This window comes from Ovis aries, chromosome 24 (genome assembly GCF_016772045.2).
Source record: "Ovis aries strain OAR_USU_Benz2616 breed Rambouillet chromosome 24, ARS-UI_Ramb_v3.0, whole genome shotgun sequence".
Taxonomy (NCBI): domain Eukaryota; kingdom Metazoa; phylum Chordata; class Mammalia; order Artiodactyla; family Bovidae; genus Ovis; species Ovis aries.
This window is the reverse complement of record NC_056077.1, coordinates 28,083,714-28,106,926: the sequence shown is the minus strand read 5'-3', so window position 1 is coordinate 28,106,926 and position 23,213 is coordinate 28,083,714. Positions and strand designations below refer to the sequence as shown.

The window sequence follows — 23,213 nt, the reverse complement described above, 5'->3', positions numbered from 1 at the left end:
GTATAATAAATACATTATTAATGGATTTCTGAGTTTCTAGGTTTGTGGATTCCTTTAACAACTTGATACAACACAAGTTCTCAGAGGCATATCACAAATATGAAGTCAAAGTTTTTAGTTACTTTTTTAAAAATTCAAATACAGTTTGATTTCCTTGCATGTATTAACATATACTGGATCTCCTGAATATATTACCAAACTGAAATAGAATGAAACAATGTTGTTTTCTTTTTTCCACAAAAATAATTTATTATTGTAGAGTAACATACTGGGCTTTCTTGTGGTATGTCTTTAATTTCCTACTTTTAAACTTGGAAACATAGTCTATTTGTGTGTGAACAGAGATAGTCATTATTTATAAAAATAATGACAAAAATCTATATTTCTGGTTGTGATCTCTCTTCTTATAAATTTACTTCATTTGCATTTTGTCTGAAGTATGATAATCAAAAGATATTTAATCATTTGAATGATCATATGAAATGATATCATTTCTCAAATAATCATTTCCATTTCTTTGACATATTAATATAGTCATTGTCAAGTGATATCTTCTATCTAATCAAGATATTGTTTTTTTCTTTAAGCAAAAAGAAGATAATATACGTTGCTTAAATATGCATGGCCATTTTGGTTTCGATTGTTTGGCTCATCAGCTGGTGGACAGATCTGTTCAGCAGGGATTCGTTTTTAATATTCTTTGTGTGGGTAAGTGCCAAACCCCTCCCATGAATTATTTCTTAATTGTTCATTTCAAATTATTTTAAGCGGCATAACACTGGTGCTGTTTCTTTAAGACTATGTCTTTGTATTTGTATTGGTTTGCATTTTCTTAGCAGTGTTAGTTCGACATTTTTTCTCTAAGTGTTTCAGTGCTCTTCAAAATCTAATATACCTTTGTGTATTTTATCTTTCCGTATTATGTTAATGATGGATGGAGTCAGAAGTGTCATATATATTTCAAGGATATTCTAGTCTTTGAAGTATTTGGGACCATTCTAGGGAGGGGACCATACTAGGGAGGGGACAGGGTGTCATTTCACAGATATCTTTTGCCCCTATGATGTATCTGTTTCCATACAGGGGAAACTGGAATTGGAAAATCAACTTTGATTGACACACTGTTCAATACTAATTTGAAAGACAAAAAATCTTCACATTTTTACTCAAGTGTTGGACTTAAAATTCAGACATATGAACTCCAGGAAAACAATGTTCAGTTGAAATTAACTGTTGTGAAAACAGTGGGCTATGGTGATCAAATAAACAAGGAAGCCAGGTGGGTGTTTTCTTATTTTAATTTTAAAAGTTATTATTTCAAGGAATTTGCTTTTTTTCTCCATATATTAAAAAGTAATATTCTTCTAGAATATATGTAAAATTGAATCACTTTGCTGTATAGTGGAAATTAGAACAACACTATAAATCAACTATACTTCAATTAAAAAATAATAAAGTGGGTTTATTATAGATGGCATGTAGTTGGATTTTTTTTTTTAATCCATTCAGCCACTCTTTGTCTTTTGATCGGGGAGTTTACTCCTTTCAAATGGGCTTCCCTGGTAGCTCAGCTGTTAAAAAATCTGCCTATAATACAGGAGACCTCGGTTTGATTCCTGGGTTGGGAAGATCCCCTGGAGAAGGGAAAGGCAACTCACGTCAGTATTCCGGCCTGGAGAATTCAGGGTCTCAAAGAGTCAGATGCGACTTTCACTTTTCATTCTTTTCAAATAATTATATATAGTATATACTCTATAGTATATAGTAATACATGTGAGTAATTATTCACAAGGAATGACTTACTATTATTATTTTGCCATATGTTTTCTATCTTGTAGTTCCCTTGTTGCTCATTTCCTCTTTTTAGTTTCTTTGTATTTTGTTGATTTTTGTAGTGATGTGTTTTCTTCCTTTCTCTTTTTCTTTTATGTATCTTTTATAGGCACTTTCTTTGTGGTTATCATGAGGTTTATATAAAGCATTTTATAACAGTTTATTTAAGCTTATAACAACTTCAATCACTTGCACAATTTTACAGTTTTACGTGTTCTTCACTTTTGATATCAAACTTCATATTTTTATGTTATTCATCCATTAAAAGATTTTATTTATACTTTTTTCTTTTTACTTCGATGTTACAGGTAAAAGTGATTAACATACCTTTTTCATTATAGTGTTACAATATTCCCTATTTGTCTATATTTACCTTTATTGACCTCTACCATTGAGTTTTATACTCCTGTGTGCTTTTGTGTTACTATAACGAGTCCACTTGCTTCAACCTGAATAACTCCCCTTAGCGTTTCTTTTCAGGTAGATCTAGTGGCATTTCTTTTAAGGCAAATTTAGTGGTGATGAACTTCCTCAGTATTGATTTGTCTGGGAAGCATTTTTTTTTTCTTTCATTTCTAAAAGGCAGTTGGTAGGTTTTTTTCTTTATATCACTTTGACTATATTATCCCGTTCTTTTCTAGCCTGCCAATTTTATGCTGAGAAATTGGCTCATTGTCTTATGGGGGCTCCCTTATATGTGATGAGTTGCTTTTCTGTTGCTGCTGGCAAAATTTACTTTTTGTCCTTGACTTTTTAAAAGAAATTTTATTGGAGTGTAGCTGTTTTACAACGATGCCTTTGTGTCTATTGTGCAGCAAAGTGAATCAGCCACACACATCCATGTGCTGTGTGCTCATTTGCTCAGTCATGTCTGACTCTTTCCGATCCATGGACGGGCAGCCCACCAGGTTCCTCTGTTCATGGAATTTTCCAGGCAAGAATACTGGAGTGGATTGCCATTTCCTACTCCAACGCGTATATACACCCCCTCTTTTCTGGATTTCCTTCCTATTTAGGTCACCACAGAGCACTGAAGAGGGTTCCCTGTGCTAGACAGTAGGTTCTCATTAGTTATCCATTTTAGACATAGCAGTGTATATATGTCCATCTCAATCTCCCAGTTCATCCCACCCCTCCATTTCCCCCCTTGGTGTCCATATATTTGTTCTCTATGTCTGTGTCTCTATTTCTGATTTGCAAATAAATTCATCTGTACCATTTTTCTAGATTCCAAATATATGTGTTAATACACAATATTTGTTTTTCTCTTTCTGACTTACTTCACTGTATGACAGTCTCTAGGTCCATCCACTCCTCTGCAATTGGCACAATTTGTTTCTTTTTATGGCTGAGTAATGTTCCATTATATATATATATGGCACATCTTTACCCATTCCTCTGTTGATGAACATTTAGGTGGCTTCCATGTCTTGACTATTGTATATAGTGCTGCAGTGAACACTGGGGTGCGTGTATCTTTTGGAATTATGGTTTTCTCTGGGTATATGCCCAGGAGTGGGATTGTTGGGTCATATGGTAGTTCTATTTTTAGATTTTTAAAGCAACCTCCATACTATTCTCCATACTGGCTGTATCAATTTACATTCCCTCCAACAGTATAAGGGGATTCCCTTTTTTCCACACCCTATCCAGAATTCATTGCTTATAGATTTTTAAATGATGGCCATTCTGACCGGTGTAAGGTGATACCTCATTGATTTGCATTTCTCTAATAATTAGTGATGCTGAGCATCTTTTCATGTGTTTTTGATCATCTGTATGTATTCTTTGGAGAAATGTTTACTTAGTTCTTCCACCCATTTTTTGATTGGGTCGTTTGTTGTTTTGATATTGAGTTACATGAGCTGTTTGCATGTTTTGGAGATTGACCCCTTGTCAGATGCTTCATTTGCAAATATTTTCTCCCATTCTGAGAGTTCTATTTTTTCGTCTTGTTTATGGTTTCCTTCGCTGTGCAAAAGTTTTTAAGTTTAATTAGGTCCTCTTTGTTTATTTTCATTACTTTAGTTGGTGGGTCTAAAAAGATCTTGCTGCAATTTCTGTCAAAGAGTGTTCTGCCTATGTTTTCCTCTGAGAGTTTTATAGTGTCTGACTTACACTTAAGAATGCATTGAGCTGTATACCCACCACCTCAGCTGGGACCTTGAACAGTTGTATCACATCCAAAAATTATCTTGTGGTTTAGTCAGTTTATCTTTGTGCTGATACCATGCTGTAGTAATTAGTTCAGCTTCACAGTAAGTCCTAATATAGGAAGAATATATCTTCTTCATTTTTTTTTCCAGTATGTCTTGAGCATTCTTGGTTCTTTGCACTTATATATATGTATACATACAAAACACTTGGATTCTAATTGGGGCTTCATTGAACTGAGAGAGCATTTTGCCTTTTCTGTAAATAGTGGGTCCTTACAAAATTATTCATTTTTGACTGTGCAGTATCTTCCTTGCTGCTCATGGGCTTTCACTAGTTGTGACAAGTGGGGGTTACTCTTCCTTGTGGGTCACAGGCTTCTTGTGGTGGTGGCTTCTCTTGTGGTGGAGCATGGGCTCTAGGCATGTGGGCTCAGTAGTCACAACACTCGGACTCAATAGTTGCAGAACCCTGGCCCTAGAGTGTGGGCTCACCAGTGCACAAGGTTAGCTGACCCTCAGCGTGTGGAATCTCCCTTGATCAGGAATCTAACCCTTGTCTCCTGCATTGGTAAGCAGATTCTTCACCACTGTACCACCAGTCAAGTCCAATAATGGGCCTTCTTATTGGTTTATAATTGTTATCTTTGTAAGGACATGTTATGAATATTTTAATTGCTGTGGCAAGCTAGTGAGTGCACATATTCACTATATAGTAAATGATAAAATCACAGATGTCAGATGATATTAATCTGTTATGTTAAATGTTTGAATAATCTTTTTTTTTCCCAGCTACCAGCCAATTGTTGACTACCTAGATGCTCAGTTTGAGTCCTATCTTCAAGAAGAATTGAAAATTAAACGTTCCTTAGGTGACTACCATGATTCCCGCGTCCATGTGTGCCTTTACTTCATTTCACCTACAGGACATTCTCTGAAGTCTCTTGATATATTAACCATGAAGAACATTGACAGCAAGGTGCGTTTGGTAAATCCATCAGCCTATCAAGATTTGATACTTATTTTGAAACAATACAAATCTTGAACTTCCCTAGTGGTCCAGTAGTTAAGAATCCATCTGTGGGTGCAGAGGACATGGATTTGATTTCTAGTCCGGGAAGATCCCATATGCCATGGGGTAACTAAGCCCGTGTGCCACAACTCCTGAACCTAAGAAACAGTGCAGATCTTGAAGGCATTTGCACACAAGAACTTGACTTCCCCAGTGGCTCAGATGGTAAAGAGTCTGCCTTCAGTGTGGAAGACCAGCTTCGATTCCTGGGTTGGGAAGATCCCCTGGAGCAGGAAATGACAACCCACTCTAGTATCCTTACCTGGAAAATTCTGTGGATGGAGGAGCCTAGCAGGCTACAGTCCATGGGGTCACAAAGAGTCAGACACAACTGAGTGACTTCACATATATATCATTTTTTCTGTTAATCTTTAAAGCATTTGTGTTAGTTTTCTACAGATACCATTACAAAATGTCACTTAGTGATTTAACAATAGAAAGTGGTTTAAACAATAGACATTTATTTTCTTACAGTTCCAGAAAGTGTCACCAAGTTTTTTTTTTTTCTGAAACCTCTCAGTTCAGGAAGTAGATGGCCACTTTCTCACTGTCATCTCACATGATCTTTTGTTTGTACACACATGTGATGTCTCTGTGTGTCCAAGTTTCCCGTTTTTATGAGGACACTGGTGGAACTGGGTTAATGCTATTTTAATGGCCTTAGATGATGCAAATGAATGATAAGTAGAAGGAAAAAGTTGATCTGTTCTACAATGTTGATGTAAAGTCTCTTCTGACATTTAATACTCAATTGAATAAGAAATTAAATTGATCACACTTCATTTTGCTACTTACATTTTACCAAACCCAGATGCATTGGAAGTGTAAGAAAATTTGAGAAGAGAAAAAACTGAGCCTTCTAAACCTGATTTCTGATTAAAGTTTAATCTTCAAAAATACTGATGATTTTGGAAAGCAATTTTATGAAGAAGTCATGAAGCTAGGGGTTATTTGGTTACAAAAACGTGTTGTCAGATATTGTGAGGTTTTCACTGTAAAAATAACATTTAATAATTAATTCTCAATGGTGAGTTTTTCTTTTTTTCTTTCTTAATAGGTGAACATTATACCAGTGATTGCCAAAGCAGATGCAATTTCTAAAAGTGATTTACAGACATTTAAGTGTAAGATAATGAATGAATTGATTAGTAATGGCATCCAGATATATCAGTTCCAAACAGATGATGAAACTAGCAGTCACATGAACTCCTCGATGAATGTAAGCCTCTAACTATTGAATCTCAATTCTATTTGACGGGGGGAATGAAAATATAATTTATAAGTAACCTTATTAGCAATACAGAAGAAATTGGAAAACACCCTGATGGTGGGAAAGATTGAGGGCAAGAGAAGGGGGCAACAGAGGGTGAGATGATTGGATGGCATCACTGACTCAGTAAACATGAATTTGAGCAAACTCCGGGAGCTAGTGAAGGGAAAGAGTCGGACATGACTTAGCAGCTGAACAACAATGTTAGTGATATACTGTCACTTTTATCTGGCAAAGAGGCTATAAATACGGTATATTTCCCCAAAATCCAGTGTGGGAAAATGGTTCTTTTTCTTGATTTTGAAAAATATTTGCTGAGAATCAATTATTTTAAGAAGCATTTTATTCTTTAAAAAATCCTTTTAGAAAGATATAGTTCACGTACCATATGACTCACCCATGAAAGTATACAATTTAATGATTTTTAGTCTGTTCACAATGTGTGCAACCACCTCCACAACCAAACTGAGAACATTTTCATTATATAATAGAAATAGAAATATTATCTCAAAAAGAAGCCCCATACTCTTTAGCTTTTCTCCCCTACTGCCTGTCAGCCTTCCTCTCCACCAGCCCTAGGAAACCACTAATCAACATCTTTCTCTTCAGATCCTTCTGTTCTGGATATCATATGAATGGAATTATATAGTATTTGGTCTTTTCATGCTTTAATTGGCTCTTAGTATGTCTTCTCAGGGGAAAAATTTACTCAGATCCTTTGTGCATTTTTAAATGAGCTCTTTTTTTTTTTATAATTGAGTTGTTAGAGCTCTTTATGTATTCCAGATACCAGTTGCTTATGAGATATATGATTTGCAATTATTTCCCCCTAATCTATTAGTCATTCTTTCGTTTTATTTCTGGTGTCCTTTGAAACATGAGCTTTTAAAAAATATTGATGAAGTCTAATTTATTTATTTTAGTTGTTACTTGTGCTTTTGATGTCATTTCTAAGACTGTTTTGTCAAATCCAAGGTAATAAAGATTTTCTTATGTTTCCTTCTTAGAGGTTTTAAAATTGTGGTAAAATATACATTGAATGAAGTTTACCAACTTAAACTTTTAATTTTTTTTAATTAAAAATTTTTTTAATGTTTTTAATGTGGACCATTTAAAAAGTCTTTACTGAATTTGTTATGGTTTTATGAAGTCATTACTGAATTTGTTACGGTTCTGTTTTATGTTTTGGTTTTTTTGGGCTGTGAGGCATGTGGGATCTTAGCTCCATGACCTGGGGTCAAACTTGCAACCCCTGCTTTCGAAGGCAAAGTCTTAACCACTGGAATGCCAGGGAAGTCCCCAGCCTAAATCTTTTCGAAGTTCACAGTTGAGTGGCATTATCTGTTCATAGTATAGTTACTATCATCGCCACCAACTATATCCACAGAACTTTCTTCATCTTGAAAAACTGAGGCTCTGCAATAAATAATAATTCTCTGTCATTCCTTCCATCAACTTTATGAATTTGACTACTCAAAGTACTTCTAGTAGATAGAATTATAATATAATATTTGTCCTTATATAATATTTGTCAATATAATATTTGTCCTTTCCTACCCGTAAAAATATTTCTTTGAGTCTCTGCTTTCAATTCCCTTGGGCCAATTCTTGTCTGTGCCAAGAAGTGGAGTTGCTGGCTTGTATGATAATTGTAGGTTTAATTTCTTGAGGAACCGCCATACTTTTTTCCATAGTGGCTTCACTTATTTTTGCATTCCCACAAAAAGTGCACAAGGTTTCCAGTTTATCCACGTTCATACCAACACTTGTTATTTTCTATTCTTTTTTAAATGATAGCTTATCTTAATGGATATGAGTTGCTATTGCACTGTGGTGTTTTTTTTGTGTGTATAGTCATCTTTATTATAGTTTGTGAGTACTGACATGGATTTCTTTATTAAGACATGTAGATTGTTATGGGCAGCTGCTTTCTACTTTTACTTGAGAATGGTAAAGAAGCCAATATTAGTGTCATTACATCAAGTTTTCACCTGATAGGAAACCTGAACAGGTCTCTTGGGTCTTCTAGGTCACTGTTATACTGTCCCCAGACCTGCCTGCACCCAAGTGTCTCTGGAATTCCCTATACATTTCGAAAGGCACTTTGGCAACAGAACACTATTTCTCTGCTTGTTTTTAAGGTGCAATTCCTGGGTTAAATATTGTGCATATAGATCTCATAATTGCCCAGGCTTATCTTCTAAATAATGCATTACTCATTTTACTAATCTCCCTGCCAAACAAAGGACCCCAAAGCATTGTGTTAATCTCAAAGAAGTCAGGTGAGGCTCTTCTCTCCTCAAATCAAGTTATTTGAAATCCCAAATGAAATGCTGGTGCCAAAGCGCAAAACAGTAGCCTTTCCTGAAAAGCTGCATTATAATTTAAAAAAAAAATTATTTATATATTTCTCTGTTGGCCGTGCTGGATCTTCATGTTGCAGCCAATGAGCTCGAGGTGCTTCAGTAGTTGTGGCACAAGGGGCTTTGTTGCTCCGTGGCATGTGGGGTCTTCCTTGACCAGGAGTCAACCCTATCCCTTGCATTGGCGGGAAGATTCTTTACCACTGGACCACCAGGGAAGACCTGCCCTTTTTAAAAAATGGGTTGTTTGCTTTGATATTGAGTTGTATGAGCTGTTCATATATTTTAGGTAGTAACTCCTAATTAGACATGTCATTTCCAAATATTTTCTTCCATTCCGTAGGTTGACTTTTCATTTTTTGACAGTTTCTTTTACTGTGCGAAAGGTTTTGAGTTAAATTAGGTCCCATTTGTTTAGTTTTGCTTTTGTATCTTTTGCCTGAGAAGAAAGATCTAAAAACTATTGTGACCACTTATGTCAGTGTTCTGCCTAGAGTTTTCTTTTAGGAGTTTCATGGTTTCTGGTCTTACATTTAGGTCTTTAACTCATTTTGTATTTATCTTTGTATATCTTATGAGAAAAATTCAAACTTCATTCCTTTACATATTAACTGGGTAGTTATCATGTAGTTATCCCAGCACCACTTATTGAAGAGAGACTGTCTTTTCCCATCGTACATTTTCCCCTCTGTTGTCGTAGATTAATTGGCCATGTGTGTGTAATTTTATTTCTGGGTTCTCTGTTCTGTTCCACTGATCTGTGTGTCTCTTTGTGCTAGTACCATACTATGTTGTTACTGTAGTTTTATAGTATAGTCTGAAATTAAAAGTGTGATACTTACAGTTTTATTCTTTTTTCCTCAAGATTGCTTTGGCTATCTGAGCTCTTTTGCAATACCATACAATTTTATTTTGTATTATGTAACAATTCCATTAGTTTTATGGAAAATGTCATGTGTGTTTTGATAGGGATTACATTAAATCTGTAGATTACTCTGAATAGTATGAACATTTTAACTTTATTAATTCTTCCAATCCATGAACATGGTATGTTTTTTCACTAATTTGTGTCATCTTCATATCCTTCATTAGTGTCTGATATTTTTCAGAATATTGGTTTTTCATCTTGTCTTTTAAGCCAAATTCTAGGTATTTTATTCATTTTGATGCAATTTTAAATGGATTGTTTTCTTGATTTCTCTTTTTGATAGTTCGTTATTAGTAAATAGAAAAGCAACATGTAGAAATTTGTGTGTTAACCTTTATTCTTCAACTTTATTGAATTCATTTTTCATTTTTAGTGATTTTTTTGGTAGAGACTTAAAGTTTTCTGTATATAGTATCATATCATTGGCAAATACTGGCGGTTTTACTTTTTCCCTTCCAACTTGGATACCTTTTATTTATTTTTGTTGTCTGACTGCTGTGGCTTAGACTTCTAATATTATGTTAAATAGAAGTGGGATCTCACACAAATACTTGCAGAAATTAATCTGCACGTATTTAATGCTAAGTCATAAAATCTGAGGCAGGATAAATCACTTGTTTGAATAAACTTATTATGTATTCTTGTCTCTGTTATTTCCATAACAGAAATAAGAGTAGCAGAGTAAGTCATATTGGTATAAGAAAATATGATGAAATTCATTTTTACTTTCTAGAGCCTCTTACCTTTTGCTGTAGTAGGAAGTACGGATGAAGTGAAAGTTGGAAAAAGGACAGTCAGAGGACGTCAGTACCCCTGGGGAATTTTACAAGGTAAGCATAACAAACCTCCATAAGAAGGCTTGCTCTGGAGTGATTATGCTTAAATACATATAATTTTAAAATTATGTAAAATATAACTATAAATATATAACACAAAATATTTTAACTTGAATCAATATCGGTAACTCTCATTAAACAGCAAATTAACAGTTACTGATAAGGAGCACAGATTCTGTTTCATTTGAGATAGTGATTATTTTGACTATAATTTATTCTCATGGGGATTTTAAATTCAGAAACTGAGCAGAACCTTCTCATTTACCTCAGTCTGCCATATGCAGATTATCTCTGTGGTGCTAAACCATCATATTCAGAATGCTGAAAAGTTCTTTGAACAAAAGAACTTTGAACAATATGGAAGCATAAATATTGGTACTTGAAACATGTTATAAAAGTTCATTGCTACCCAATTCATAAAGCACTTTTAAGTGGTTACTAGTAAAAGGGATGGTAAACTATTTCAAAAATAAAGTAATATAATTTATTTTTGGATAAATTATACCTAGACATTTATATTCAGAGAAGGCAATGGCATCCCACTCCAGTACTCTTGCCTGGAAAATCTCATGGACGGAGGAGCCTGGAAGGCTGCAGTCCATGGGGTCGCTGAGGGTTAGACATGACTGAGAGACTTCACTTTCACTTTTCACTTTCATGCATTGGAGAAGGAAATGGCAACCCACTCCAGTGTTCTTGCCTGGAGAATCCCAGGGACGGGGGAGCCTGCTGGGCTGCCGTCTATGGGGTTGCACAGAGTCGGATATGACTGAAGTGACTTAGCAGCAGTAGGAGACATTTATATTAGTTATATAGCATCATGATAAATTAGAATATTGTCATAACAGTCATTTATTGTCTGATTCATATACTTGTGATACTAATTATTGAGGACTGGATTCTCTTTATCTGTAGAGATAATGTTCCAAATGTTATTTTCAATTAATGTATTATAAATTTTTCAATTTATTAAGTGTACATAAAGACAACATATTTTAATGAATATTATATTTGGTTACAATATCATACCCAATAACCAAAATATTGTGATCAGTCTTTTGGATATGACAGGCACAGGAGAGGGCCATGTGGATTTATTGAGTGATTTTGAAAAGTGACTAATTCATTCTCATACATATGGTATACAAATATGATTTAATAACTACATCATGTACAATTGTTAAGGCCTTTAAGTTAGCAGAATTTAATTAAATTACTTAGTTTAGTGAAATTATCTTCTTTAAAAGAAGATCATTTATAGTTTATTTATAGACCAGGAAATTTGCTTTAAGTTTGTTAACCAGAGACTAAATAGGAAACAGTGAAATAATATGTTACATTATATTAGTATATAGCATCAGTTCATCAGTTCATTTGAAAAATACTAAATTATTTAAAAAAACTTATGCTATATAAGGAGAAGGCAATGGCAACCCACTCCAGTACTCTTACCTGGAAAATCCCATGGACGGAGGATTCTGGTGGGCGGCAGTCCATGGGGTCCCTGGGAGTCGGACACGACTGAGCAACTTCACTTTCACTTTTCACTTTCATGCATTGGAGAAAGAAATGGCAACCCACTCCAGTGTTCTTGCCTGGAGAATCCCAGGGACAGGGGAGCCTGGTGGGCTGCTGTCTGTGGGGTCGCACAGAGTCGGACACGACTGAAATGACTTAGCAGCAGCATGCTACATAAGTTTCAAAACCACAAAATTGAAAGACTCTTGCTCCTTGGAAGAAGAGCTATGACCAACCTAGACAGCATATTAAAAAGCAGAGATATCACTTTGCTGACAAAAGTCCATATAGTCAAAGCTATGTATACATTCCATACATTCCATTAGTCATGTATGGATGTGAGAGTTGGGCCATAAAGAAGACTGAATGCCAAAGAATTGATGCTTTCAAATTGTGGTGTTGGAGAGGACTCTCAAGAGTTCCTTGGACTACAAGGAGATCAAATCAGTTAATTCTAAAGGAAATCAGTCCTGAATATTCATTGGAAGGACTAATGCTGAAGCTGAAGCTCCAATATTTTGGCTATGTGATGAGAAGAGCCAACTCATTGAGAAGAGTCTTTTCCTCATTGGAAAAGACCCTGATGTTGGGAAAGATTGAAAGCAGGAGGACAGGGGACAACAGAGGATGAGATGGTTGTATGGCATCACCAATTCAATGGACATGAGTTTGAGCAAGTTCCGGGAGATGGTGAAGGACAGAGAGGCCTGGTATGCTGCAATCCATGGGGTCCCAAAGAGTCAGACACAACTGAGCGACTGAACTGAACTGATGCTATATGCTAATATAATGTAACATATTATTTCACTGTTTCCTATTTAGTTTCTGGCTAATAAGTTTAAAGCAAATTTCCTGGTCTATAAGTAAACTATACTTATAATTGACATGTACCATGTAAGCATAGTTGCATGGTTAAAAGATTTATAGCTATTATTCAGAATGCTCTAAGCTCATTCAAGAATACTTATTGAGTGATAAGGATTGATAATAAGCTTTGTGGCTTTATTATTTTTCTGCCTAGTGGAAAATGAAAACCACTGTGACTTTGTTAAGCTCCGGGATATCCTTCTTTGTACAAATATGGAAGACTTGAAAGAACAGACTCACGCTTGGCACTATGAACGTTACAGGCGCAACAGACTTCACGTAATGGGATTTACTGATATGGGTCCAAATAACCAGCCAGTTAGGTGAGTGGAGATTTCTCTTGAACAAGATGAGAGGTGACTTGGAAATCCCCTACAACCGTGAGATGTGATTATTTTGGAATGAGAATAGCTCTGCTTCTCATGTTCTGGGCCAACTGAATCTTGTGGTTTTTCATTATCTTCAGACGTCAATGGAGGGTTAGTAGGAGCAACATAATGCAAGGGCTCATTTATATGCCTCCAATATGTACATGTCCCTGGAGGAGGGCATGGCAACCCACTTCATTATTCTTGCCTGGAGAGTCCCATGGACGGACATGACTAAGCAATTAAGCACACACAATATGTACTTGTCCTGAAACCCTCCATGTTAATCCCAAAGAGAGAATTTTTTATAGGCAAAATTTGGGAGGGAGGACTGTAGGGTGTGTACTCTTCCCTTATTGGTTGGTGGTGAGGTAACAAGATGGTGTTCAATCATCAGCCTTCTGGTTACAGCCAGTCTGGGGTCCATATGCTTGTGCTCAGCCTGAAGTTATCATCCTCCACCTGGGTAGGCGCCATGGTTCCTGTAGAACTCAGAGATCTGTTCCGGTGTCTTGGCTGTTGTGAATAGTGCTGCTATGAGCACAGGGGTCCAGGTATCTTTTTAAATTATAGTTTTGTTCTGGCATATGCCCAAGAATGGGATTGCTGGATCATATAGCAACACTATTTTCAGTTTTTAGGGGGAGTGTCTATACTGTTTTCCATAGTGGCTCTTCCACTTTACATTTCCACCAGCAGTGAAGTTTTGGTTTTTTTTGCTCACACCCTCTCCAGCATTTGTTATTTGTAGATTTTTTCATAATGGCCTTTCTGACTGATGTGAGGTGGCACCCCATTATAGTTTTGATTTGCATTTCTCTAATAATTAGAAATGAAAGTGAAAGTGAAGTTGCTCAGTCATGTTCGACTCTTTGCGACCCCATGGACTAACCTATCAAGCTCCTCTGTCCATGGGATTTTCCAGGCAATAGCACTGGAGTGAATTGCCATTTCTTTCTCCAGCGGATCTTCCCGACCCAGGGATTGAACCCAGGTCTCCCACATTGTAGACAGATGCTTTACCGTCTGAGCCACCAAATGCTGAGCATCTTTTCGTGTGCCTAATGGCTATCTGTATATCTTTTTTGGAGAAATGTTTATTTAGGTCTTCTGCTTGTATTTCATTTGGGTTGTTTGGTATTTTGTTTTCAAGTTATAGGAGTTGTTTATATTGGGTTGGCCAAAAAGTTCATTTGGGTTTTTCCATACAATGTTACATATTATTAATATACAATATATATTTTTATATGTTTATTTATATTAACATTTTAATATAAGAGCACACACATCTCTTTTTAGTTTTCAAGAGATCTATGAAGCCAAAAGGCAGGAGCTCTTGGAGCAATGTCAGAAGGAAGAAGAAGAGCTGAAACAGAAGTTTATGCAGCGAGTAAAGGAGAAAGAAACAGCATTTAAAGAAGCTGAAAAAGAGGCAAGTCCTGCTAGTTTGATATAATCCATATTCGAGTTTAGGTGTCCTATTAAATTGAGGGTTTTCATCTCAAGAGTTTAGATGATTTTGTTAAAGGATACTTTCTATTCTTCAAAAAGTAGCTATTTACCATGTAAGTTTTGGATGCAGCCTTTAAAAAAATGATTGCCTGTAATCTTATTTTTCCTAGAGCATTTGGACAATCAGCTTTTTTGAATTTTTTTAAACTGAAGTATAAATTGACTCACAATATTATATCAGTTTTGGGTATACAACATTGAGTCAATATTTTTATATATTAAATACCTCTGTCGATGAGGAGGGCATGGCATCCCACTCAATATTCTTGCCTGGAGAATCCCATGGACAGAGGAGCCTGGCGGGCTATAGTTCAGAGGGTTACACAGAATCAGACACGACTGAAGCGACTTAGCATGCATGCATGCACCATTTATCAGCAGAGAAAGTTATTACAATATTATTCACTATATTCTGTATGCCATACATTACATCCCCATGACTTATTATTTTATAACTGGAAGTTTGTATCCTTTAATCTTCTTCACCTATTTCATTCATCCCTCTCCTCTGGCAACCACCAGTTTGTTCTCTGTATCTGTGAGTGTGTTTCTGTTCCGTTATGTTTATTCATTTGAATTGTTTTCTTTAGATTCTCTGTATAAGTGAAATCATATGGTGTTTATCCTTCTCTTTCTTATCTATTATCTACCTCTGACTTATTTTACTTAGCATAATACCCTCCAGGTCCTTTCATGTTGTCTCAAAAGGCAAGGTCTCTCTCTCTTTTTCTTTTTTTTAAATGGGTAATGTTCCATTGTATGTATGTATATGTATACATATAGCATATTTAAGTAAAAAGTTTTCTCAGTGATTTTGCTATTGTTTATAAGTACCACAGTCTCACATCCCCAGCCTTTCCAGTCATTCTTCTTGCCCTTGTATGTAGATGCTCATTTGCCCTCGGGTCTGAAAATGTATTTACGAGCATATGACTCCAGCAGAGATACTTATTGAGACTACTATTAAGATCAAGTGCTATTCTAATGATTAGGGTAGGTTTGATAATCAGAAAGAAAAGAAACATGTTCCTGGGGATGTGCCCCCATAGGGTGCTTTAAGTCACAACTGCGGGTTTGTTTCACAGCTACAGGACAAGTTTGAACATCTTAAGAAGATGCAACAAGAGGAGACAACGAGACTTGAAGAGGAGAGGAGACAATTGGAAGAAGAAATCCTAGCATTTTATAAAATGAAGGCCTCCTCTGGAACCTTGCAGAGTCAGGTGTGTACCAGTATAAAGAAGGACAAAGAGCGTAAGAAATAATCCTTTGCCACTCTGTGTGTGGTAGAGCCCTTTCACTCTCTCGCTCATCCTTCTGTAAGATTTTCCTCATAGCACTTAATTCTGATTGAAATTATGCTAAGTTTTAAAATTTGTTTGCTGTGTATTTCCTCTCCCTAGAAGGTGAGCTCCTTGAGAACACATACCTTGATCATCTTGTTAGATGCTCTATCATCAGGGTTTAGAACTAGAGTAGCCGAGAATTCGTGCTCAATAAATATTTGCTAAAATGAGAGAAGATCAAAGATGTATGTAGCACAGTGTAAAAGTGTTGATTTGTGGAAATTCTCTTACCATAGCCCTACCTGTGACTCTGGTGACCAAGTATATGTATTATTTCATATCTAATAGAAGTAGGGGATTTGTTGGCATGCAGTATTACAAAAAGCGAATACTTATGCTCATATTCCTTATAAAATTCTACTGATAAGAATTTCTTAATAGTTTTTATTAAATAAAATGCTGTTTCTGATTATAACTCTTATACTTTTATGTTAGACCTTGTAAAACTAATATTGGAATAAAACTTGAGACGTGAAAGAGAGTCAGAGAATAATGGGAAACCAAGAGTAACATTTGGATGATAATATTATGCCTTACATACTAACATTTACTTAAAACTAAAGTTATCAAAGTTTTAGAAAATAAAGTAGATTTTTAAAACCATTTCCAGAGTTTCCTTCTGATATATATCCTGAATTTTCTGCATTTACAATGTCAGTTCATCTGATTGTGTGGCTGAACTTCACCGTGACTTATTCAGCAAAAGTACTACCCTTGAGGGTCTGTGTATATCTACTCCGAAATTTTTCTCATATTCCTGAAAGAATAAAAAATTTTTCTGTTGTAATTTTTTTTGCTGCTTTCATTTCAAAGGCAGCATTTTTTTCAGGGCATCAGGATATTGTGATTTAGGTTGGAAAGGGAAAACCTGAAATATTGAAAAAGTTGAGAAACCATGAAGAAAGAAATATCAATACATCAAAGCAATGTTAAAAAAAAAAGCAATGTTAGAAAATAAACAAAGCGTGGTATCATTGATTTAAGGGACATGGGGTAAAGAAAAAGGAAAAAAAAAAAGACATCTGAAGACAGCAAAAATATCAGGCTTTTTGGATGCCCATATTGTTCTTGGCTGCTTATGGGAACTTCTCCAGCCCCAAGGTAAACACTCCTGTCACTCATTGAAAGTGAGAGTGCTGACAAGACTTTTCAGAGCCCCTTTTATGTCCTTGTTCCTCAGAGAGTAAATAAATGGATTCAGCATTGGCGTGACCACAGTGTACATCACAGAGGCTATTGCGCTGGTTCTGGAATTTTGGGTAGTGGCAGAACTGAGGTACACCCCAAGACCTGTGCCATAAAACAAGCAAACGACTGAAAGATGAGACCCACAGGTGGAAAATGCCTTATACTTCCCCCTTGCTGATGTAATCCTCAGTATGGAGGAGATAATCCGAGAATAAGAAACAACAATGCCAGAGAGGGGAATAATGCCCATGAGCACAGTGGCAAAATACATCTCTATGACACTGAGAAGATTGTCAGAACAGGCAAGTTGGATAACCTGATTGATTTCACAGAAGAAATGGGGGATCTCCAAGTCAGTACAAAAGGACAGCCGCAACACCAGCAAAACGCGTAGCAAAGAGTCCAGGACACTCAATATCCAAGATGCCAGCAATAGCAAGCCACAGAGCTGGGGGTTCATCTTGATTGTGTAGCGCAGTGGATGGCAGATGGCTACGAACCGGTCATAGGCCATCGCAGAGAGGAGGAAAATGTCCAGTTCTGCAAAAAGGATGAAAAAATACAGCTGAGTGAGGCAGCCTTCATAGGTGATGTCTTTGTTCTGGATGTAGAGGTTCAGCAGCATCTTTGGGATGGTGGTAGAGGTGAAACAGATGTCTGAAAAAGACAGATTGGAGAGGAAGAAGTACATGGGTGTGTGGAGGTGGGAGTCATAGATGGTGGTCAGAATGATGAGCAGGTTTCCAGCAATAGTTATCAGGTACATGGAGAGGAAAAGCCAAAAGAGGAGAGGCTGCAACTCTGCCTCACCTGACAGTCCAAGGAGAAGAAACCCTGAAAACTGTGTGTGATTTTCCTGTTCCATATAGCAGGTGTGACTGTCTTGAAAGAGGCAATAAAAAAATACAAACAAATAAACATTATCAACCAATTGAACTACTACTGATTATATTTCTCATATCATATGCTGCTGCTGCTGCTGCTAAGTAGCTTCAGTCATGTCCGACTCTGTGCGACCCCATAGATGGCAGCCCACCAGGCTTCCCCGTCCCTGGGATTCTCCAGGCAAGAACACTGGAGTGGATTGCCATTTCCTTCTCCAATGCATGAAAGTGAAAAGTGAAAGTGAAGTCTCTCAGTCGTGTCCGACTCTCTGCGACCCCATGGACTGCAGCCTACCAGGCTCCTCCGTCCATGGGATTTTCCAGGCAAGAGTACTGGAGTGGGGTGCCATTGCCTTCTCTGCTCATATCATATAAATACAGTTAATATTACAGTTTACACATAATATAAATACATTCCTATGTTTTGTTAATGGATCAGAGTCAGTATAGCCCAAAAGTTCAGAGGATTAAAAACGTAGCCAATCTCCTGCCACTGTCCCCACTTCAGCATGCAAACTAGCCGTTCAACGAACGGCTATATTCCTCAAAGCCAGTGTTATTTCTACCATTTCTCTGAGATAGAATTATGTAGCTCCTTGCTCTTCATTGTCACTCATGTACTCACAGCATTAGCATCATCTGGAAAGCTTGTTAGAAATGCAGAATTATATAAGAAAACTTAGGGATTTCCCTGATGGACCAGGGGCTAAAACTCTGTGCTCCCAGTGCAGGAAGCCCAGGTTTGATCCCTAGTCAAGCAACTAGATTCCACATGCTGCAGCTAAGACCTGGCACAGCCAAATTTTAAAAAAAAAAAAAAATCTTTTTTTTTTTAAAGAAAACTTTTATGAAACTCATGGCTATTAAGAATGCAGCCATGGTTCTAACCAACTTGTTCGTCAATTCATTTGATCCTCATAGTGCTACGAGGTAGGCAAATTGCTGCTTACTGGCTGCTTAAAGCAACAGTGGCTCATCAGTAAAGAATCTGCCTGCAAAGCAAGAGACCTGGGTTCAACCTGTGAGTTGGGAAGAGCCCCCGGAGGAGGGCATGGCAACCCACTCCAGTATTCTTGCCTGGAAAATCCCATGGACAGAGGAGCCTGGGGGGCTACAGTCCATGGGGTCGCAAAGAGTCAGACATGACTGAGGTGGCTAACACAAAGCAACACCAGTGTATTTTCTTACAGTTCCAGAGTCTATACTTTTGAAATCAGTTTCACTGAGCTGAAGTCAAGGTGTTGGCATGGTTGGCTCCTTCTGGAGGCTTTATCGTGGAGTCTGTCTTTTCCAGATTCTGGAGGCTGTCTGGATTCTTTGATCCTTTTGTTCACATTACTCCAACCTCTTGTTTCCATCATCTCATGGTCTTCTGTCTCTTTGAGCTTCTGCCTCCTTTATAAGGAACGCTATGATTAAAATAAGTCCACCCAGATGAGCCTAACCCTAACCCTGCCTCTCGGACCTCCCTCCCACTCCCCTTATTCCACCCCTCTAGGTCATCACAGAGAAGCCAGCCGAGCTTCCTGTGCTTTATACCAGGTTCCCACTAGCTATCTATTTTACACATGGCAGTGTATATACGTCAATCCTAATCTCCCAGTTCGTCCCACCCTCCCCTTCTGCCCCTGTGTCTACATGTCTGTTCTGGACATCTGTGTCTCTATTCCTGCCTTGGAAATAAATGCATCTGTACCATTTTTCCAGATTCCACATATATGCATTGATACACTGCGTTTGTTTCTCTCTTTCTGACTTACTTCACTCTGTATGAGACTCTAGGTCCATCCACGTCTCTACCAATGGTCCTATTTCATTCCTTTTAGGGGCTGAGTAATATTCCATTGTGTATACACACCACATCTTCTTTATCCATTCATCTGTCGATGGACATTAGGTTGTTTCCGTGTTCTGGCTCTTGTAAACAGTGCTGCAATGAAACAGCCAAGACATGGAAACATCCCTGGTTCTGAAGTCTGGTTTCCCCACCATGAACAAATATTCAGAAAGAACTGGCTTATTCTTCTGCACTGTGTCTCTCAGATATTTCAGTTACTTCCCCACTACTTCTGTCCCATCTCTGTGGTCCCTCTATCATCTCTTCCTCTGAAATGCCAGGAGACTAGCATGTCTCCAGCACAATTATTGCATTGGCCCCAGAGAGATCTTTCTACAATGTAAACCTACTCATGTATCATAGTTTCCTTTCTCCAGATATTGGACGTGTTTTGTATTAAATTTAGAAATACCCTAATTGTATAACAGGGCATTTACTGATTTTTGTCTTGCCAAGCCAATTTCATCTTTTATTGTTCTTTATCTCCCCCACATTGTTCTCCAAGCATTTAGGATTATTTTTCATATCGTAAGTATGCAATGCACTTCTTAAAAATTGTGATAAAACTCACATAACATAAAATTCACGACTGTGATCATTTGAAAGTATACAATTCCATGGCACTTAGTATAGTCACAGTGTTGTATGAACATCACCAGTATTTAGTTCCAGAAATTTTTTGCTATCCTAAAAGAAAACCTTGTACCCATCAAGCAGTCACTCACCGTTTACCTTTCCTCTAATCTCTGGCAACCACTAATCTACCTTCTGTCTCTACATATTTGTCTATCCTGGATATTTCATGTAAATAAAACCACACAATACGCAGCCTTTTGTGTCTGGCTTCTTTCACTTATTATTACTCCACATTTTTACACCCCAATTTCTTCTGCCAGGAGAGCTCATACCTTGAAAATTCCAATTCCTCCATCAAGACTCATTCCAACATTTTTCTCAGGGTGCATACTCTGATTTACCCTAGGTCTTTATTGCCGCCCCCCACCCCTGCTCCCTAACAGAGCTGAACAGTTTTTATTGCACTCTGTCAACACTGTTTTGCCTACTGTGAGATTTTTTTAAAAAAATATTTATTTATCTGGCTGTACTGGGTATTAGGGGTGACATGCAGGATCTTTTCTTTTCTTTTTTTTTTTTTAGTTGCAGCATGTGAACTCTTAGTGGTGTCATGTGGGATCTAGTTTCTTGACCATGGATTGAACCCAGGCCCCCTGCATTAGGAGTGTGGAGTCTTAACCGCTGGACCACCAGGGAAGCCCCATATGCCCCTTTTAAAGAGATGGTAGCTGTCTGGCTCCAGCTACTTTTTGCCCAGTGGGAATATGGTCCTCCAGGTGTCTAATCTTTCAAACTGTCTAGAGAAACCATAAATCTAGGCTGTATATGAACCTTACCCCAATTTGGTAGGGAAGTCCTTATCATGGGATATTACTTTTAGTTTTTTGGTCTTAGTCCCCTCTTTGATGGAAGGAGTAACATCTTATCCCTTCCTTTATTCCAGAACACTGTTAAATGTTCAATTTAGAGTAATCCTTGCTAATTATTTCCTGAATGAAAGAGTTTGAATAGAAATTGTTGATAGTGGAAGATAAGAGAAACAGAAACAAAAGGGAAAGCTGAAGTGGATATGGAAGATAAACAGGAGAAAATTTGGGAGAGGAGGGAAGGGGCAGCCCATGCAACTGAACGAAAAGCCAAAGCAGATAAACCATATTAAGAAACAATAGGCCACAGTTGATGCTAAAACTGTTTCCAGGTTCTTAAAACTGGAAAGTCTTGGTTTTGCTGAACTTTTATTTCTTTATCTCTGTTAGGAACCTTGAAAGTTGATACCATTAATAGGGATCCTCCTTCCATAGCTCATTTATCTCATTTTTTTCTGCACTTACAAGGATTCTCTGGCTTCCCAAGTTGTATCACTAGAGTCAACTTACACTGACTCCTTTTCCGTTTCTCCTGTGAACAATTGTTAAAAGAAGCTCTGCCCCCAGGAAGGGCAGGGAGACAAAATCACTCATGAGATCTCTGGAAGATACAGTTGTGCTTCCTCTATCACTGATTAAGTCAAATTGCCAAAGATGTACCAAAAAAGAAACCTATTACAGCTTCGGAAGTTTCCAGGATCAAAGTCTCATTGTGCCTCATTAAATAAATTGTTACATTGTTACTCTGTTCTCTGAGGACTAGAATTATCTAGAAGCTAAGGAGCTAAATAAAAGTTGATTTTGTTTTGGCAGTCATGCCTCTTGGGACTAGCTATGGATCTCAATGTGTGTCTTCCAATCAAGTTTAGGATTATTCCCTTAGATGTGATCTGTAGGGAGCAGGGTATAAGGATGGTCCCCTTTATATCTCAGTGTAGTTAACTCATTATAGACCTAAAGCAAAGGGTTGGAGAAAGTCTGCTGAGCTCCCTAGGCTTTGACCAAGAAATTTGAAAATGATCAAAAAATGTAAAAATTACAAAGCTTCATTGTTTCTCTGCACAAAACATTATTATTGTTATTTCTAAACAGTTATCTGGACCTTTGCTGTTCCTTCAACTAAAAGATTTTATAACCATTGTTATCAGTAATCATTGTTTATACTTCATTTATCTTATTATATTACCTACATAAATTTAATAAAAATGAAATTTCTTATTACAGTCTAAATATAGACTCTCTTCAGTGTCTAATGTACATTTTTCATGTAAATGTCTAGTGTATTAATACATTTTCCATCAATCATTCTCAGCAAATCAAAATAGTCCACCAAATGGAAATGGGTCTTTAAATACTTGCCCATTTAGGGACATTTACTTGCTTTTTAAGTTTTCTTTATGACAATATTGATTGATTTTAAGTATGTCATTTTAGAACTATGGTAACTATATCTTTAGAACTATATCTTGCTCAGTTTTTAAAGATATTTCCTTGATCATATTATAAATGATCATCTATTCCACGATATTCAGTTCAATTCAGTTCAGTTCAGTCACTCAGTCGTGTCTGACTCTTTGCAACCCATGGACTGCAGCACGCCAGGCTTCCCTGTCCATCACCAACTCCCAGAGTTTACGCAAACTCATGTCCATTGAGTCAGTGATGCCATCCAACCATCCCATCCTCTGTCGTCCCCTTCTCCCACCTTCAATCTTTCCCAGCGCCAGGGTCTTCGCATCAGGTAGCCAGAGTATTGGAGTTTCAGCTTCAGCATCAGTCCTTCCAATGAATATTCA

At 37.1% G+C, this 23,213-nt stretch overlaps 2 protein-coding genes across 2 annotated transcripts; one reads left to right on the top strand and one right to left on the bottom strand.

Annotated features, from left to right (window-relative positions):
* The first annotated feature begins 593 nt into the window (after positions 1 to 593).
* On the top strand, positions 594 to 16,382 carry SEPTIN14 (septin 14). The gene is made up of 8 exons (XM_027961392.2): positions 594 to 708; positions 1,084 to 1,279; positions 4,779 to 4,965; positions 6,116 to 6,277; positions 10,353 to 10,449; positions 12,995 to 13,163; positions 14,508 to 14,640; positions 15,806 to 16,382. Exons 1-8 carry the CDS (start codon positions 618 to 620, stop codon positions 15,983 to 15,985), a joined length of 1,215 nt encoding a protein of 404 aa, XP_027817193.1. The 5' UTR covers positions 594 to 617; the 3' UTR covers positions 15,986 to 16,382.
* A 798-nt stretch (positions 16,383 to 17,180) lies between these two features.
* On the bottom strand, positions 17,181 to 18,119 carry LOC101107252 (olfactory receptor 7A5-like). Its single transcript, XM_004021236.4, has one exon. It carries the CDS (start codon positions 18,117 to 18,119, stop codon positions 17,181 to 17,183), a length of 939 nt encoding a protein of 312 aa, XP_004021285.2.
* Between the last annotated feature and the right edge of the window lie 5,094 nt (positions 18,120 to 23,213).

What these genes read in the sequence shown, in the direction of transcription:
- LOC101107252 (XM_004021236.4), bottom strand. Translation starts at nt 18,119, where the DNA reads ATGGAACAGGAAAATCACACACAGTTTTCAGGGTTTCTTCTCCTTGGA.
- SEPTIN14 (XM_027961392.2), top strand. Translation starts at nt 618, where the DNA reads ATGCATGGCCATTTTGGTTTCGATTGTTTGGCTCATCAGCTGGTGGAC. An exon ending in ACATGAACTCCTCGATGAAT is followed by an intron (nt 6,278 to 10,352) that starts GTAAGCCTCTAA and finishes TTTACTTTCTAG; the next exon opens with AGCCTCTTACCTTTTGCTGT. An exon ending in CCAAATAACCAGCCAGTTAG is followed by an intron (nt 13,164 to 14,507) that starts GTGAGTGGAGAT and finishes ATCTCTTTTTAG; the next exon opens with TTTTCAAGAGATCTATGAAG.